This window comes from Besnoitia besnoiti, chromosome III, assembly GCF_002563875.1.
Source record: "Besnoitia besnoiti strain Bb-Ger1 chromosome III, whole genome shotgun sequence".
Lineage (NCBI taxonomy): Eukaryota > Apicomplexa > Conoidasida > Eucoccidiorida > Sarcocystidae > Besnoitia > Besnoitia besnoiti.
Genome location: NC_042358.1, coordinates 418,755 through 435,487, shown reverse-complemented (window position 1 = coordinate 435,487; position 16,733 = coordinate 418,755). Strand labels below are relative to the sequence as shown.

General features: G+C 61.3%; 1 protein-coding gene across 1 annotated transcript; it reads right to left on the bottom strand.

The window, feature by feature from the left end:
* Positions 1–4,514: 4,514 nt before the first annotated feature.
* On the bottom strand, positions 4,515–13,316 carry BESB_043800 (uncharacterized protein; the record flags this gene model as incomplete). Its single annotated transcript, XM_029362831.1, has 6 exons — positions 4,515–4,799; positions 5,119–9,318; positions 10,044–10,123; positions 10,436–10,520; positions 11,073–11,821; positions 12,185–13,316. The coding sequence occupies 6 exons, from the start codon at positions 13,314–13,316 to the stop codon at positions 4,515–4,517; spliced, it is 6,531 nt and encodes a 2,176-aa protein (XP_029220197.1).
* Positions 13,317–16,733: the final 3,417 nt, after the last annotated feature.

Sequence of the window (16,733 nt, the reverse complement as noted above, 5' to 3'; positions counted from 1 at the left end):
ATACCACTCCGACCCCGATCAAAAACTCCTCCCCTACACGCATCACGATACAGACTCAAATACACACACCTGCATATATCGACGGATCGCGGAGATCCCCCGATATTCCCGAGGTGTCCGTTTGCATACGTGTGCATACAACCGCCCCGACGTTTTCCCGGCACACGGCAGAACACGTATCGTAAGCAGATCACACGCCACATACGCGTAAAAATACACGTTTACACATTTATCTTGCAGCGCAGCCGTTGCGATGCTTCATAGTGTTTCTATTCCTCGCGTCAAGGCGAGGCCGGAGGAAGTGGAAGAAGAGGGGCTGGACGGAGGAAACCTGATGCACCGCAACAAAACCGAAGGCGAATGATTTACAAAAGATGATCAAACCGTCTACAATCTGTAATGGGTTTGCAGTGTATTCGGACCTCCTTTTGTCTGGCATCATACAAGAAGGGTACTGGACACAGACAGAAATGCAGGTTCCTGCACGTCTTGTATATATTTTTTATATACAACAACGTGTACGCGAACCTAGATAAACGTAAATGCGCGCATGCTCACCTGAGTATGAACCCCTGTCTTGAGAAGAGGATTCAACTGCGTGTCATTCATACGATTGAGACTAAAAGCCGATGCGAGGAAAGACATCTGAAACTGCCCCGATGCACTGTCCCTTGTCCACGAATTTCTGCCGCGATTCTTGCATCGCGGTTGATCCGTGAGCCGTCAGTCTACCGTCTCTTTCCTCAATGGCAACGCCCTAAACATTCGGCTGAATCCCTCAAGCAACTGATGAGACGCACTCCCCGCCAGGACCCACAATGCTTAGGCATAGCTATGGGCACTTAAACACTTCTCTGCGACTACATATTCACACATATATGAATATACGTGCCCGCATACAAATTCACCCACTCCTGTGGCATTTATGTATAGATACATGCACGTACGAACACACATCCATATGTGCACACACACACGCGCACATCAGATCCTGCAGTCCCCAACGAAGCATTGAATTGCACACGCGCCATTCGAGTTCCCGCGGTTCTCCACGACGACGGTACAACCGTAAATAAGCGATCACAAACGACGTTTCTTCTGTCGCTTCTACACCTAAACTCCCCGGCCTTAGCCGTCGACATCCACATTTATACCTATACGCACACATCCCCGCGCAAAAATCTAGTTGCAGATGCCGCCCGTTCACTAGCCATACGGTCCACCCGCCACCGGAGCCGTTGCGATTCCGTACTCGCACTCTGGCAGGCATGTCGGTGTCTAGCCGCTTCAGTGAAATTTATTGACCCGTACAGGATCGTGCGACTTATGGGTTAGAAGCTGAACTCTGCTCAACTATCCGCAGCTTCGCTTCCGACGGCGAAAATACAAGACGCGCTACCCTCACACCCCAAACTCGCTGCCGCTCGGAACAGCCGCGCCGTGGCGATGCTGTCTACGCCTCCGCCTTCCCCTCTGTGGTTGCATGACGACGAAAGTTCTCGCGAGCGTGTTTGGCTGGGACATCCTCTTCATTGTCGCTTCTTCACTCAGAATCGGAGCCGGTCTACAACCCCTGCATCCCGCCCACTCAAACGAAAGAAACGCGCACTTCATATTTTCTCCTTTTTCATACTCAGCTACCGCGTGGCGTGACCTGCTCAAACGCTTCCCCAACGTGTGCGTTATGGCTCGCAGGCGTAACGATTAGAGGGGGACGCGCCAGCGCCTCCTCACAACTCATCAACGTAACATCCTTGACACAGGGCTGCACGGTCGGGGGAATTAGCGACTTGCCAGCGGCGTACTCAGCCTTCGCAGATAGCGCAGCCCCACGGCAGCCATTTGGGTCCACAAGCTTCCGTCACGGGAGACAAATGTCGGCAAGATGAAACGTGTACGCTGTGAACAAGGCGTGCTGCTAAGCACACACACACACACACACACACACAAGCACAGGCGCACATGTCCTGCGCTTGCGTGTCAAGCTGCTGCTCTGCAAATATAGAACGCCCGGTATCAGAGCGTTTTTCCGTGTGGGAGCAACCCAACGGAACGCGGAACCTCACGGAAAGCACAGCGCCTGAAAACGGGTTCGAGCCCCGCTTAGAGGACGGCACGCTGGCAACGGGCTTCAGCCTAGACGCGAAGTGGCGTGTGCCAATGTCATCCTGTGCGAGGTTTTTGGCCTAGAAACGAACAAGCAGAGTGCGGCTCCAGGAGACTACGCTGAAGGCCCTAAGAAAAGAGCAATCACAACAGACACACTGACCCCGGGAACGATAAGGCCTACAACAGGGGGGCGTACAAACGAACGGCCTGATTCTTCACGCCATGCTTCACAAGCAGACGGCCACGCAGACGCTGACGAGGCGAGAGTGCCACAGAACAGTGCCTTGCTCGTCGATTGGAAGCACCGCTCTGCTTGTGCAGAGCGTGTGAATCGCATGCCCCTCCATTTTTTCTCGGAAGCAGAAAAATCTAGCACAAAGAAGATGCACCCAGCAGAACTATGAACTCATCGTTTGCGGGAGGTGAGTACGGCGACCCGTGCTCACACAGAGGCACACTACTCAGTACACTCGAAACGTGAACTAAAGCTCCTGAAACTAATGAATACGCGGTCATCGATGGAGACGGCGTGAATTTAGTTTCCACAACGAGATCCAGGCGTGCAGCACAACCGTCTTTGAGAGAAAAGCAATGTGACAGGACACAAATATCTCCCTCACAACCGGCGAGGCACACGCAGATATACATCTCTTTAACGCATACGCCTGCAGAAGAGCGCACATACGCTCCTGCACACGTGGCGTGCCGCCGACAATAAAAGTGGAAACACGAGCCCGAGGCGCAAGCTGCGTGTGACCCCTCCTCTGCCTCGGTTTCCAGTAAGAACACGACGAGAGCCAACAATGTATGCGCACTTTCGCGACGCCGTCGCCCTCTGGTCTTCGGAATAAAACAGAGAAGACCAACCAAATCTCAAAATCCAAGAGTCCCCTGTCTCTTCCTCTGCAAGGAAAAAAACCGAGCCACCTTGGGTGCGACCTTCGCAGCCACAAAAGCGCTCTATCACGCTGGATGGCAAGTCGCCCACAAGAGAGAAAATCCAGAGGCAGAGCGAACCCCCTTCTCCCTCCCTCCTGGCCATTCGAAAGGACTAACCATAAAGACCTTCCACGGAAAGGCAGGTCCCCTCACGACCCGTGGAGCTTTCCAAGGCCCGAACGCCTCTAAGGCTCCGCCGCCCTCCAATGCCCGCTCACCCTTTTGCTGCAACAGGTTACCCCCGGCACGGCACAGGAGGCGCACCGAAGACGACACTTGCCCCGCTCGCTGTGGCCCCAGCTGGCGGAGGATGAGCCCGCTGGACGAGGGCTCGCCGTGGCGAGCTTCAGTCTGTCACTCGCGCATGCTCCTGAACCAGAGGGCGACAGAAGGGCACTGCTCTATCCGACCTCGCAGAGTTCGATCATGGCAGCCCAGGAGCACAGGCCGCTTGAAAAGTATCGACATCAATCGATCTGAATCGACAATTTCGCGACCATTCATCAAGAACATCCCGGAGGGCCGCGACGCCCCTAGTCCCCCCCGCTGTGACGTCGAGGAACCAAACGACCAACATTCCGCTCCAGCAGAAGGGAGGAATAAGCTTGTGGAGGCGTATGCGACTCCGCTCTTTGAAAGACTTCCGCGTGACGATTCATACCGCCCTCCCTCATCCCTCCGACTCATGTTACCCGCAAGCCTCACGAACACTTCGCTTAAGCTTTCCTCAGCGTCTTCTTTCAAGGAAACAGCTGGTGCATGCCGCAAAAAGAGAACGAGATGAGAAATGCAAACACAGACGCGATGCGAGCAACCGAAAGAAGCTGTATGCAGGCCTTCGGCACGGAAGAACTTCAGCCACAAAAAGCAAACGCTTGCTTCGCTCCCCTCCTCCCACTACACGCGTGGCGACGCCCACGCGTAGACTGACAGGCGTGTATGTCGATATGAGTGCAAGCGTATTTGTATGCGCCGCGACCCATGCACGGGCGCAGTCGGAGGCATTGCGAAGCACAGCCCGGGCCCAGCCGCATCACTCGAGTCGCCCATGTCTGTTAATGAATGATGTGGTTGCAGTGTAGGAGTATCTCCGTTTGCTACATAACAGGCAAGCGATGCTGCGCCAGTGCGGTCTTCAGCGAACGAGCGCTTTGCAGAGGGCCGCGCACACTCAAGCGAGCCCGCACCCGGAGCAACTATTCACGGCGACATTCGTCTGTGCGCAGCAAAAGGCCCCCGGTTATGTGCGTCGTCCCCGTCTAAACGTGGACGTGATCCAAAACTTTCCCCCCCCCACAATCCGAAGGAGGAACGGTAACGGCCTGTAGCCTGTAGTCACCTGAAACAGCCGATATATTTGCACAGCGAGAAGTTCGAGGCCGAGATGGCGGGGGGGGAGGGAAGAGGGGCGGGTAGGGCAGAGTGGAGAGCGTGCCAAGCGCCTCTTCACTCTCTGTAGGTTCCGTCTACAGACTCCCCGCCAGGAGAGACTGCAGGACAGCCGTCGCCGAAGACACGTTGTCCGCAGACCCGCTGATTTGCAGGGAGATCGTCCCCGGAAGCGGCTCCGCATGCCCGCGCCCTCCGGGGCCGGCTGCTGCCTGGCCGCCTGTGCGACTGGGGCCGGTGGGCGGTGTGGTGTGCTGCGAAGAGGAGGAAGGCACGACGACGGAGACGCGTGTAGAGAAGGATCGCAGCAGCAGCAACAGGACAGACAGGCTGTCTTCGGACTGCGCCAAAGACACGGGGACCTGAAAAAATGTGCACGTTGCGCAGACAGCAGAGGTACTCGACGTCGCTGGGCTCGCCGAGCACCGAACCACCACGTGGTTACGCAGTGAGCACGCAGTACCACGTACGGCGCCGCCGCATGACGCGGTGCCGTGACGACGCTCGCCCGCAGAACGAATGCCACGAGAACACACCTTCGGGCCGTCTTCCCGCGCATCGCACAGCGTACAAGACAAAAAAACAAACTGCTCACCCACAAACTCCTCACCCCAGCCGCTCTGCGGAACGTGCGCCTCGAAGAGGCCATCTCCGCACACGCGTGCGAGGGCCCCTGCGTACCTGGACCTGAACAGAGAAATCCTCAGCACCCGCCTCGGACGCGTCTTGGGCGTCGCGCTGCGGGGACCCTGCGCTGCCGCCTCCCGTCCGTTCGCCCGCAGGCGGCTTCAGGTCGCCCTTCTCGACGCCCGCCGCAGCTGACGAGACGCACTTCACCTCGGGTGCAGCCCGCTTCCCGCTCTCGCCGTCTCCAGGCCTTCCTCTCCCGTTAGACGCGCTGGCCTCCCTGCGAGCCCCGCTGTCCGCGGCAGCGCCTGGACCCTGCTCCTCTCCAGTTGTCGCCCGCCCATCGCCCCCGTTGGCGGCGTGACTCGCGGCTTTGAGACTCTCGCCAGAGTGACCCAAACTGCTGCTCTGCGCACGCGGCGGCATAGCGGCGCTCTTCTGAGCCCCCTGAGGCCCTTCACAGCAAAACACGGCCGGAGCCGACTCGCGTTTCTGCGGGACGGCGGCGAGGACGACGCCCGCCGCTCCATCGGCCCCCGCCGCAGCCCCGCTGCCCGGGCGTTCGTCGCCGCGGGAGCCTTCTTCGCGCGCCTCTCTGCGTCTGTCAGATAAATCCAGTGGAACAGGGCGCTCTGCCGAGTCGCCAAGCTTTGACTCGCCGACATTCTCGCCGCCGCGCAGGCCGAGGAGAAGCGAGGCGGGCTGGAGACCCAGGGGAGCGTGACGGTTGCTCGGCGTGCTGGCGCTCGTTCGGGAGACCGCGCCGGACTGCGGCTGAGGAAACGAGAACGCCTCCTTCAGCGACCAACACGACGCGAGCGGCCCCGCGGGCGCCCCGCCTTCGCACTCGGCTTCGCGTCTGCTCACGAGAGGCCCTTCCGACTCCCTCTGCGTCTCCCCTCCCCGGGGTCGCGCGCTGCCGAGCAACCCTCCGCCGCCCGCGGCAGACGAAAATGAGGCACACAACGACGACGCCGGAGAGAACGCACCTGGAGGCGACGCCGTCGCGGAGGAAGCGGGACGCGTCTCGCTGGACGGCAGTCGAGGCGAAGCGCGCGCTTGCTGTTCGAGGTTGCCTGGTCTGCCGGACGAAGCCGTGTTCGAATGCCGCAACCCAGCGGCGACGGAGGAGGACGCAGAGGAGACAGACTCGGGACTCTTCGAATGCGAAGAGGCACTCAGAGAAGACAGAGGCGCGCCCCGCGGCGACTCACGCTCGTCGTGTCTCTGCTTGCCTCCCTCGCGCCGCTCTTCCACGCTTCTGCAAGCGGGAGGGGTCGCCGAAGCCTGCAGTATCCCGGGGGCTCGGGCGGGAGCCCCGCCGTCTTCTTCGTCCATTCTGTCCCCATCGCCTGACCAGACGCCGAAGGAATTTACAGAAGAGAAGCTGCCCGGGTGGTGAATCTGCTGAAGCCGCGGAAGCGCGTGCGACGACGCGAGCAGCTGCTTCAACGACGCGTCAACAGGAGGGGCGGCGCCCGCGCCGCCGCCACCACCCACGGCAGAGCTCCACGCGGAGGACGGCAAGCACAGCGACGTATGTTGCGACAGAAGACTCTGCAGCATAAGCAGCTCGGCCTCCAAGCGAGGTTTCTCCAGCCGGTCGCCTGCCGCAGCCGCCTCCCTTGTTCCCGCAGTCCGGCCTGGGGGGCAGTCGCCACCTGCCGCCGGTCCAGCGAGCTGCGCCAGTCTGCTGTCTCTGCGCGATGAGGAAGACGAGGCGAGAGAGGGCAACGCGCTTCCGCTGGCGCTGCCCCTCCGCTTCCGAAGCTCCAGTTCATCAGCGAAAGAAGGCAAGTTTTCCTTCTGCCGCAGCAGAAGGAGGAGCTCGTTCCGCAGTTGCCGCTGGGAAGCGTCTTCAGCAGACGCGTCAGTCTGTCCAAAGTCAGACGTGAGGAGGGCGCTCGCGAGCAGTTGGCGGGCCTGATGCTGAGCGCTGGCCTGCTCGTGCGGCTTTTTTAACAGCCCGTGAGAAGAGGAGAATGCTGCGCCAGAGAGGGGACAGGGGAACCCCGAAGAGGCGAACGAAGACGACAGCACAGAGGACGACGCACCCGCCTGCGCGCCGCTGTCTGTCCGGCGTGCTGCTACGGCCTCTCCTGCTCCCCCTGGAGGGCGGCAAGCCTGAGCGCCGTTCGGACTTAGACTGGCGTGCAGAAGCGTGTTCAGCAGCTGGCGACTGCTGTCGTCAGCGATGACCTGCAGAAAGCTCTTGCCCGACGATGAAGATTGCTGAGGATGGAAGACGGGGGCGGCTGGGTCTAGAAGTGAGGAGAGGGAGGACGAAAAGAGCGACGCAGACCCGCCTCCCCCGACGGGCGACGCCGCCGGCGGAGGCTTCTTCTTCGCGACCGCCGGAAACGCCGCCGCGCCGGACGGGCTCTTCTCGTTCTGCGCGACCTTGTCCTCCTTCCCCTGGCGCGCGCTGCCCCCCGCGCTCCTTTCTTCGCCGTGGGAGAGGCACGAGGCAGGCACCTTCCCGGCTGAGAGTGACAACGCACTCGCGCCTATCACGCCGAACGATGGGCTGGGAAAACCGGTCGCGTGCACCCCGTTGCCCTGGTGGAGAGCGAGTGGGTCCGCGAAGACAGACGGATGCCCCTTGAGGCCCGGCGCAGGTGAGTACAGGTACTTGCACGCGTCAGCCCCGAGGAGCTGAGCGCCGACAGCTCCGAGCAACTCTCCTCCTGCGCCTCGACTCGAGGTGCCAGTCGCCCCGGTGTCGGGCGCATTGCCAGCCAGCGCAGCACCTGCTGTGCCTGCCTCCATGATGCCTCCTCCTGGCGGGGGGCCCCCCAGAAACCCGTGGGCGTACGGGCCCCTTTGCGCCGCAGAGTCTGCTGCGGACGCGAGAAGCTCTTGCCGCAGACCCTCGCCCCGCAAACTCGCTCCCAGTAGCGTTTGCAGGTTCAGGCCTTCGTCGCGCCCGCTGTGATCACTTGTTGGACTTCCTCCGGACAGCGGCACGCCCTCGCGCTTCCTCTCCTCGCCGCCGCCGGCACTTGCGCCGCTCCGCTTCAACTCTGTCTCGATGAACTGCTGGAGCAGCGCCCGAACGAGTGCGGCCTGCGTCGCCGGGGTGGCCGCTGCAGCCGCAGAAACGAGGGCATCCGGCGGGGTTCCGCCGGCGGACTCCGAAGAAGCTGAGGAAAAGCGGCCCCCTGGTGCCTGCTTCGCCCCCGCGAGTGCAGAGGACTGAGGGAAGGGGGAGGAGAGGGCAGACGAGGGCAGCCCAGCCGTCTTGGCTGCAAAGCCGAATCCGCCTCCCGCCAGCGCTGCTTGTTGGGCGTTGTAGAGCGCGAGCGATCGCGCAGCGTACGCGGCCGGCACCCCCGTCGAGCCGCCTCCACTGACCGGCGGGAGGAGCTTGCCTCGGCTTGTCCCCTGCATCGCGAGCAGAGACAGCAGCTCAGCTGTGAAATTCGGCGCTCCGCCGCCGCCCAGCTTCCCTGCGCCCGCGCCCCCCGCTCCCGGCGGTGCCCCGTTGTCCGCGGCGGGGTCTTGACGTCCTGGGTGCGCGGCGGAGGACGCCGCCGCACTCAGAGACCGAGTGAATATCTCAGAGACGTCTGCGGAAAACCGCCTTCCCCTGCGGCCTGAGGAGGAGGAGGCGGTTGCGAAGCTGTCGAAGCTGGACCCCGCAGAGGTGCTGTAGCTCGATGCGCAGGCCGGCGCGTGGCTGAGGGTGGCGCACAGGAGCGGAGAGTAGAGCGGCGGCTTCATCGAGGCCGCGGGGGCCGCGGGGAATCCAGCGTGCGACGCCGTCGCAGCCGCGGACAACAGACTCTTCGCCGCCCCTGGGGACGCCGTGGTGCCCTGGCCAGCTTGGGAGCAGCCCGCGCCGGTCTGCGCCGACAGAGCGCCCACGCCGACGCCCAGGCCCGCGCCTCGTCCGCCCGTGGCGGCAAGCCCCCGCGAGCCCGTCCCCCCCGCGCAGAGCGCACTCGAGTTATTGGCGGCACTGAAGAGCAGCTGCGACCCCGCGTACGCGGGCAGAAAGGAAGATCCACTCGAGAAGCCGGCGGGCGGCGGCACGTTGTTTCCCGGGAACGCAGGCGAGCAGGTGGGAGACGGCGTGAAGGAGAACAGCGGCGGGTGAATGGGTGGCGGCGGCGGAGGCGGCGCAGGGGTTTTCTTTCCGTAGCAAAGCTCCAGCGAAGTCGTCAGCGTCGCGTCTTGCTGGTACAGGGGCACCAGCTCCCGGACTGTGTCCTTCACGTCGTTCGGAAGGCCTATGACCTGGACAAGCCGCTCCTGCGGAGAGACGCACACGCGCAGACGAGAGGGGCGCGAGTGAGGCTCGACCCGCCCCGAGAGGCACGGAGCCAGGCGGCCGCGAGAGCGAAGAACGAGCACGAGACAGCAGACATAGAAGTACTAAAAAACTCGGAAAACGAACGACGGCGAAGCGGCCGACCCCAAAACAGACACGTCAGGAGCACAGCGGACGAGGAAAGAGCTGAAGACGACGGCAATCCGCAGATCGGGCAGAAAAGTGTGAGGCAGAGACGAAGAAGATAAGGAAGGCAATGTAGAATTTGCACCCTCAGCCGCGGAACGAAAAAGAGCCAAGCAGGAACAGAAAGGCCACTACAGACAGCGAGGGAGAGGCATGCATGTAACCCCGCTATGTGGCGAAATCCAAGACACGCTGCGTCAAATGAAAAGTCGTACTCATGTCTGAACATCGCGCAAGGCCTCTGAAAGCGAATGGACCCCTTCAGCTGCCGTCCGCACCAGAGACGCCAACGGGAGAATGCGAACTCCTTACCCACCACGCTGCATCGCTCACATGGATCTCGGCAAAGAACAAGAGAAATCGTTTCCCCGATTTTAACCCTTGACGGCCCCTTCTTGCCTCACTCTGCGTCACCCCGAAAAAAGCATGGGGATGCTCGCATACCGCGGATACCACATGGTCCCTGACGCAGGTTGTAACAACAAATGTTACCGTTCAAGAGAGACGCGGGCATGCGTACCTTTGCAACTGCGTCACCAGCCTCGAGGTGAAACCAGTCGTTGGCGGAAGTGAGCAGAACTTCCGTTCGGTACTTGCGGCCTACGCATCGAGAAAGTCACCAGCGAGTCCACACAAAGAAGCGGGTAAAGCCGGAACTGGGAAAGCCACTCGCCTCAAACAGGGAAGGAGGCACTAGGTGCCCCCGAGGCAAGGCGCGGCAACAGAAACAGACCAGAGAAGTCACCGCAGCAAAAGGCGTTCTGTGCAAATACACAGAAAGGATCTACAGCGGTTAGGCCGCGTAGAGCCACAAACGAGAGAGAGCGCTCAAAGCAGAGATGAAGCAGGCTCGAATGCGGCGGACGCAAGGCGCGCACCAGCGATGCAAGTTCGTGCCGCGCAGCCTCTCACCAATTTCTCGCGCGGATTCACAGGTGTCGTCTAGCTGCTCCAACAGCCTCACTGAAGTCTCAGGAACGACCAACTTGAAGCACGTCTGTGCGACACAAGATACACAGTCCATTCAGAATCGCCGCACTGAGAGTCCGAGGCCACCGGAAGCGAATTTCAGCGAAATGCATCCGCCGCGAGCCCAACAGCAGCGATACCGACGCATGCACACACCTGTATTACGCATCCTATATCTCTATAGATTCCTACACTGTGCACGGTGTCCCGTGTGGATATGTCTGAAGGGTACACCAGCAAGCATGCTGACGCCCCATCATATGCTTTCCCTACACAGACATGGAGGATATCTCAGTCGCCAGCACGCGGTAGCGCTGCAGCGCGCGCGATGCGGGGGGCAGCGCACGCTAAAGAAAACGAAGAGAGCTTCACGACAGTCTCCGCAGACACAGCGTCCCTCTGACATCCAAACTCGCACAAACGCCTGGAATCAGGACTCTGGTTGTCAAACGAAGAGCCTTAAGGAACCATCGCCGGCTCACGTACCAGTGCACACGGGTGCAGGAGGCTTGGTGCATGGGAAACTCCGGACCTGCCAGGCCTCTCACTCGATGAAAGAGCGTCGTGACTCCGAGCTTACCTTCGGCTTGCTGATTTTTCTTCCAGTGTCGAGCCTGCGCTCTTCTTCCTTGTGCATGGCTCGCTTGGTGGCGACGTCGACGATCTCGTCGAGCGCCCTCGCGATGCTCTCCTGGACGCCGACTGCGGCGGCGATTCGCTCACCCAAGACGGGAAAGATCTCGCCGCGCTTGCTGACAGTCACGCGCAAGCCGGGGCCGTTGCGTTTCTGAAACTCATCGATGCCGCCGCCCTTCCTCCCGACGAGGTAGCCCGCGACGTCTTCCCCCAGGAGGAACTTACACACGCATAGGGTCGTGGCGGCTGGCTGCGCGCTAGACGCGGAGGCGGGCGACTGCTGGATTGGCGGCGCGACTCCGAACGGTTTCTCCTTCTCCGCCTTGCACGCAGTCAACAGGCTCCCGCCTCCCCCCATCGCTGCTGGGAAGGCTTCCGCAAGCAACGCCGGCGGCGCGGAGCCAGACTGCGAAGACGAGAGGCAGTGCGACGCATGCACGCCTACAGCGGCAAACGCTCGCTCGCCGGCTGGCTCTGGCGGCAGAAACGGCAGCGGGTCACTCCTCCCTCCTTCCTGTTGTGCGCTCAGCTGCACCGCGCAAGCGCCTGCAGGCGGGAACGACGAACAGAAAGAAGGCGCAGCGCTGCTGCCTTCGTGGAGTTCTCGCGGCGGCCGCGCAGCCGAAACCCCAGCCTGGACCCCCAGAAGAACCGCTGCCGCCGCAGGTCGACGCGCCTCGGCCTTTCCTGCCCCTGAGGCACACACCCCGCACACACACGCCGCGACAACGAACCTGGCGCTGGATCTGCCCTGCTGCCTCCTCTCCCGAATCCGAGCAGAGAAGCGGGGACACCCGCCACCAAAGACGCTACCGCAGACTGCAATGTGCCGAAGCAGAAGACTATGCCGGTACACTCAGAGGCGCTGCCGGTTAATCGAGATAGATGGTGCCCCTGGAGACCCCAACGCAAATGCGGCTGCCGCAGCAGAGAAGCCGTCGTTACAACTCCAGTCCAACACACTGTCTGCGCTTCGGATCTCCTGCCGTCAGGAACTAAAACACTTGGCAAAGAACGCTCCTTCCCAGCGAAGCGCAACGGGACGTGGGAGCCCACCTTCTGACCCGCCGGTGGTGGCGGCAGCCCCAGCGGAGTCCTCAGGAACTGCGCAGGGGAAAGAGAAGGACGAAGACAGCGAGGCGAAGGAAGACGAAGAGACGCCGTCGCCGGCATGACGGAGAGACGGGAACGAGGTCGACAGCCTACCCGCCTCCGCGCTGTTGGACGCACAAGACTGCCCCCTCGAGAAACTTGGCACCGTGGACATGGAGCTGACCGACTCGCATCCCCGGGAGAGTTGCGTGAAGTTCCCACTCGGCAGAGACGCGAGCGACGGCGACGCCGCAGGCGCGGGGGAGGTCGCCGCGCTGGGGATATCTGCCTTGGGAGCCGGGGGGAGGGAAGGTGGGGATGGGGAGAAAGGCATCGGCGTCACGGAGGCCGAGCCAGCCAATGCGGCGACCGATGGGGCGAGGGCAGACGGGGCAGAGATCTGCCCTTCCCCCCCCTTTTCTTTCATCGGGTTGTCGCCTGAGGGTGACGAGAGGCTCGCTGCTGAAGCGGGTCGCGACTCATTCTCCGCAGAGGCCACGCTGGGTCCTTCCTGCGTGTCGGAGCCAGCAGGCAGGGGCGACGAGGCGAGACTCACGGAGGCAGGCTTCTGGGCGATTCCCATGGCGGCGCGTGACTTGTCACCAGCTCGAGACTCGCGGCAGGGGTGGGTCGGCGCCTTCTCGTGCGCTTCGCGCCTCGTGTGGAGGTCACTCTCTGCGCGGAACGGAGGCCGCAAGCCCACGTTCTCTGCCGCGCGCGCCCTGTGCAGTGCGGTACACCCGCGAGTCCGCTCTTGACTGGAGTGGTACGTGCGCCTTTGACAAGGCGAAGGCGCGGATACGGCTGCAGAAGACAACGAGCCTGAGCGGCTGGCCTGCGCTGGGTCTGTCAGCGGCGCCTGCGCAGAGTCACCGCCTCCAGAGAGAGGCCCCCCGGCCACGTGAGGTGCGGGCGCGAGTGAGGGCGCCAGCCCCTCTGTCTCTGGGGACAAGCGCGAAACAGGCGCCTCCAAGAGGACTCCAGACGTCTGCGGCGCTTGGGTGTCGCATAAAGAAGACGCGTACGGCGACGAAGAGGCCGCCTCGCAAAAGACTAAGGGGGACAGCTGCTGCGCCGCAGGCGGCGCCAGCGACATTCTGAGGACCCCGCGAGACGCTCCGCCTCCCTCCCCTTTTCAGACACAAATCGAGAACTCACATAAAATTTGTACATGAAACGAGCTGCACAGCCTGTCTGCGTGGGACGCGACAGCCACACATACATGCCCTCGCGCGCAAGCTGATCTGAACTCAAGCTCCGCAACGTTGCTCCTGGCGCCTGCGTCCCTCTCTGGGCCTTTGCTCGCCGACGCCGGGAGAGACGCAGACCCAAAGCAAAACTCTCCAGAGAGGACTTGTTAGTCGCCCGTATCACGAACTTGCGACCCCTCGAGGGCGAGGACCGTGCGGAAGGCCCCCGCCCGAAGACACCAACCAACCCGACGCAACGACTCGCTACCCCTCCCTCAGCAGTGGACGCCACGCCAGAGCCACCCGCGGAAACGAGAAAAGGGAGCAAAGCACGAGAACGGAAGAGTAACCTGTTGGTGGTGAGTCGTGGAACTATATGAAAAGAAAAAACGGCTCGCTCCTATCTGTGCTGCGCGCTTCATTCGAGACAACCCCGCGAGACGCCTTGCCCTGGTCAAGATCCACGTGAAATCAAAGAAGCAACAGTCCCGCTCTCGCCCAAAGGCTGCCCTCTCAGATCAGCTCCGTGTGCAGCAGCGTGTGCGGAGACCTGAGAACGGCTCCTCTGTGTGCGCAAGCTTCAAGGAAGATGCCGGTACCGCCGCGCGTGCGGCTCAAACTCCACCCTTTCGCTGTGAACGAAGGGAGGTCTCTGTGAGGGGCCTGCGCCTTCTCACTAAACAGAGAGAACGCCGATACTACGGCTGAACACTACGCGCGACGCGGCCGTGTGACCAGCGGCAGAGAGCACGACGTCTCCAGTACAAACGCCGCGAAGGGCACCCTCACCAGACGAGACCCAGCCTGTCCCTCGTTCCAAATTGCTCTTCCACACACGAACCGGTTCTCCCATCCCTTATCGACACTCGTCTTCAACGACCGAGGTGTACGCTGTACGAGCTCCGAAACGCCCGCGGGCGCCCACGCTGTGCCACTCCGCACTCGCGCTCGTTCGGCCAGCGGAAACCGAAGGCTGCAGCGGGAGCGGAATACACGGAGCCTGCAACGGGGGCAGTGTGAACGGCTACGCAGCCCCGAAGCGAACCGCAGAAGATGAAGGCTTCTCGCCGCAAAGCAACTCCAACCCGGTGAGGAACGAGGACGAACGCGACGGCCAAACCGGGTGTGCAGGGAGTAGTAGATAGACATATGAAATATATCTCTCCCACAGCGCCAGACGTGCGTGACAAAACAGGAGAAACGGAGAGGCGCGCAAAATCCACGGCTCGCACGAGGGATGTCCCATTTGCGCGCCAGCGTGTCAGACTTCACGAGCCTCTCCACGGCTACGGGGCAGGACGACGGTGGACGCCAGGGGGTTCCGCACAAGTTATGCAGAGAAGCAAAGATGAGTCAACACAACCCACCGCGCACATCCGGTCAACTGCAGCTTCTCTGCTGCTCATTCCAGATTGAGCCTCGCGCCCGAGCTTCGCGAGGCCAGGAGGCAAATGCCTACAACACAGAGGAGGCAACCAGCGACCAAATCTGCCGATTCGGGGCTGACACAGATACTCAGACAGCAACTCAGCACGACGCCTTGTGGGCTGTCTCATAAAACAGGAGACGACGCACACATCCGAACGGTGCCGCCTCCGCTTGGCAGGCCGAGGCAACGCAACGTCGACAACTGACTCTGCCGTGGTCGGCGAAACATGACTCTCGCACGCCAGGTTGTGACCTCAGATCCGGCGTTGGATACAGCTTCACTCCATTTCAAAAGAATTCCCCGACGGAACGGCCAATGAATGCGACGGTGGCGTGTATGCCGCTACGGGAGTAAAATCAACACAAAAATGGTTCAAAGGAGGACGCGGTAAAGGGCGGTCGGAAAACTGAAAGGGGAAAGAGACAGGTAACACAGAGGCGCGACCGCGACTGTGGTTCGCCGTGGGCGCATGCCTGTAAGCCGTCCTCCGTCACGTGGCCTCCAAAGGTGACGACACCAGCTCGAAAGAAGAGCCTGCCTGAGCCCTTAAAAAAATGTGCGATATCCCTCAGACCGAAAGCCCCACTACATGCACGCGACTGCTCGAGTCAGCAGACCAGCGTCAGAATCGGTCTTCATTTGGGTTCTCGCTGGTCGCTCGCTCGCTCAAAAAAGAAAAGGCACCACAGCACCACACAAGACCTCCGCCCACACTTGCTGGCAGGAAAAGCTCCCGTCCTAGCTCTCGCACAGCCACCGGAGACCAGGATGCTGCGGAGAGTGCTGAGCGGGCAGGCCGCCTACTGGCTGATCTTGATCCAGCAGCCGAGAAAGGGACAGGCAACGCACGCGGAAAAAGACTCGCGGGGGGAACAGGAAAGGAGGAACACAACTCACTGTTCTTCTCTGCTGTCGTTTGGCGGACTGAGACTAGAGCCATGAAGTGAAACAACACGGCAAACTGCACCGATAAAAGACCAGCGCTGAGGCCCATGCACGCAAACAAGTGTGCGACGGACATACTCGGCAATCGGGCCAACGCAAAATACGGTGGCACACCAGCGCGTGGCAGGAAAGAAACACACATGCAGAAGGAGCGCGCTCCTCCGGAAGCGGGTCACTCGGGGCCAGTCTTGGAAGGTGGAGACAGCGTTGAGTGACAAACTGTGGGAGGCGTGAATCAGGGAGGGCAGTTCTTTGGAAGCGCCCGCGCAGAAGCCGGCGGAATTCCGTATCTAGCCACAGACCGAGCAGAGGGGGAACCCGCCACCACACCAGCGGCGATACGCGCCTTCCCTGCCTCTTGGTTCCCACAGAAACCGGACTAACGGCAACAGGCAAAAGCCGTTGACTCGGACCAACCGCCACGCCATTCAGAACACCGGCGTAGGCGGGAGGAATGACGAAATGCCCTCTCTGCTATCTATCGACAGGGCCTGAGGCACGTTCCCACACGGCCGAGCCGAGCGACAAAATGCGTTTGACAGCCACGCAAGCCGTACACTTTGCCCACAAACGCGAGCACGAAGAGCTGTTTCTTGCATCCACGACGCGGAAACAAAGGAGGCACTGTCACAAAAGAATAATCGGAACCCAGTATACGTGGCAAGCTTCCGACAGAGACCAACCTGCGCCTGCCGCGCCGGTCAAGCGGACAATCGAACAAATCGAAGAAAGCCTCGTGTCCTAGTTTCTCCTGAAACTCGCCTTTTTCCAAAGCTCATCGGGAAGGCACAATAACCCGAAGCCCCGCGACCACGACGCCGCGCAGTATCGTGGCGCATGAAACTGGTTGGCTGAGAAGGTGAAGGGAGAAGGACAGAAAGGGAAAAGCCCAAGTGACGCAATTTCTCACTAGCGGTCTTTGCTGCCTGATGGCAATCGCACCGGGCTT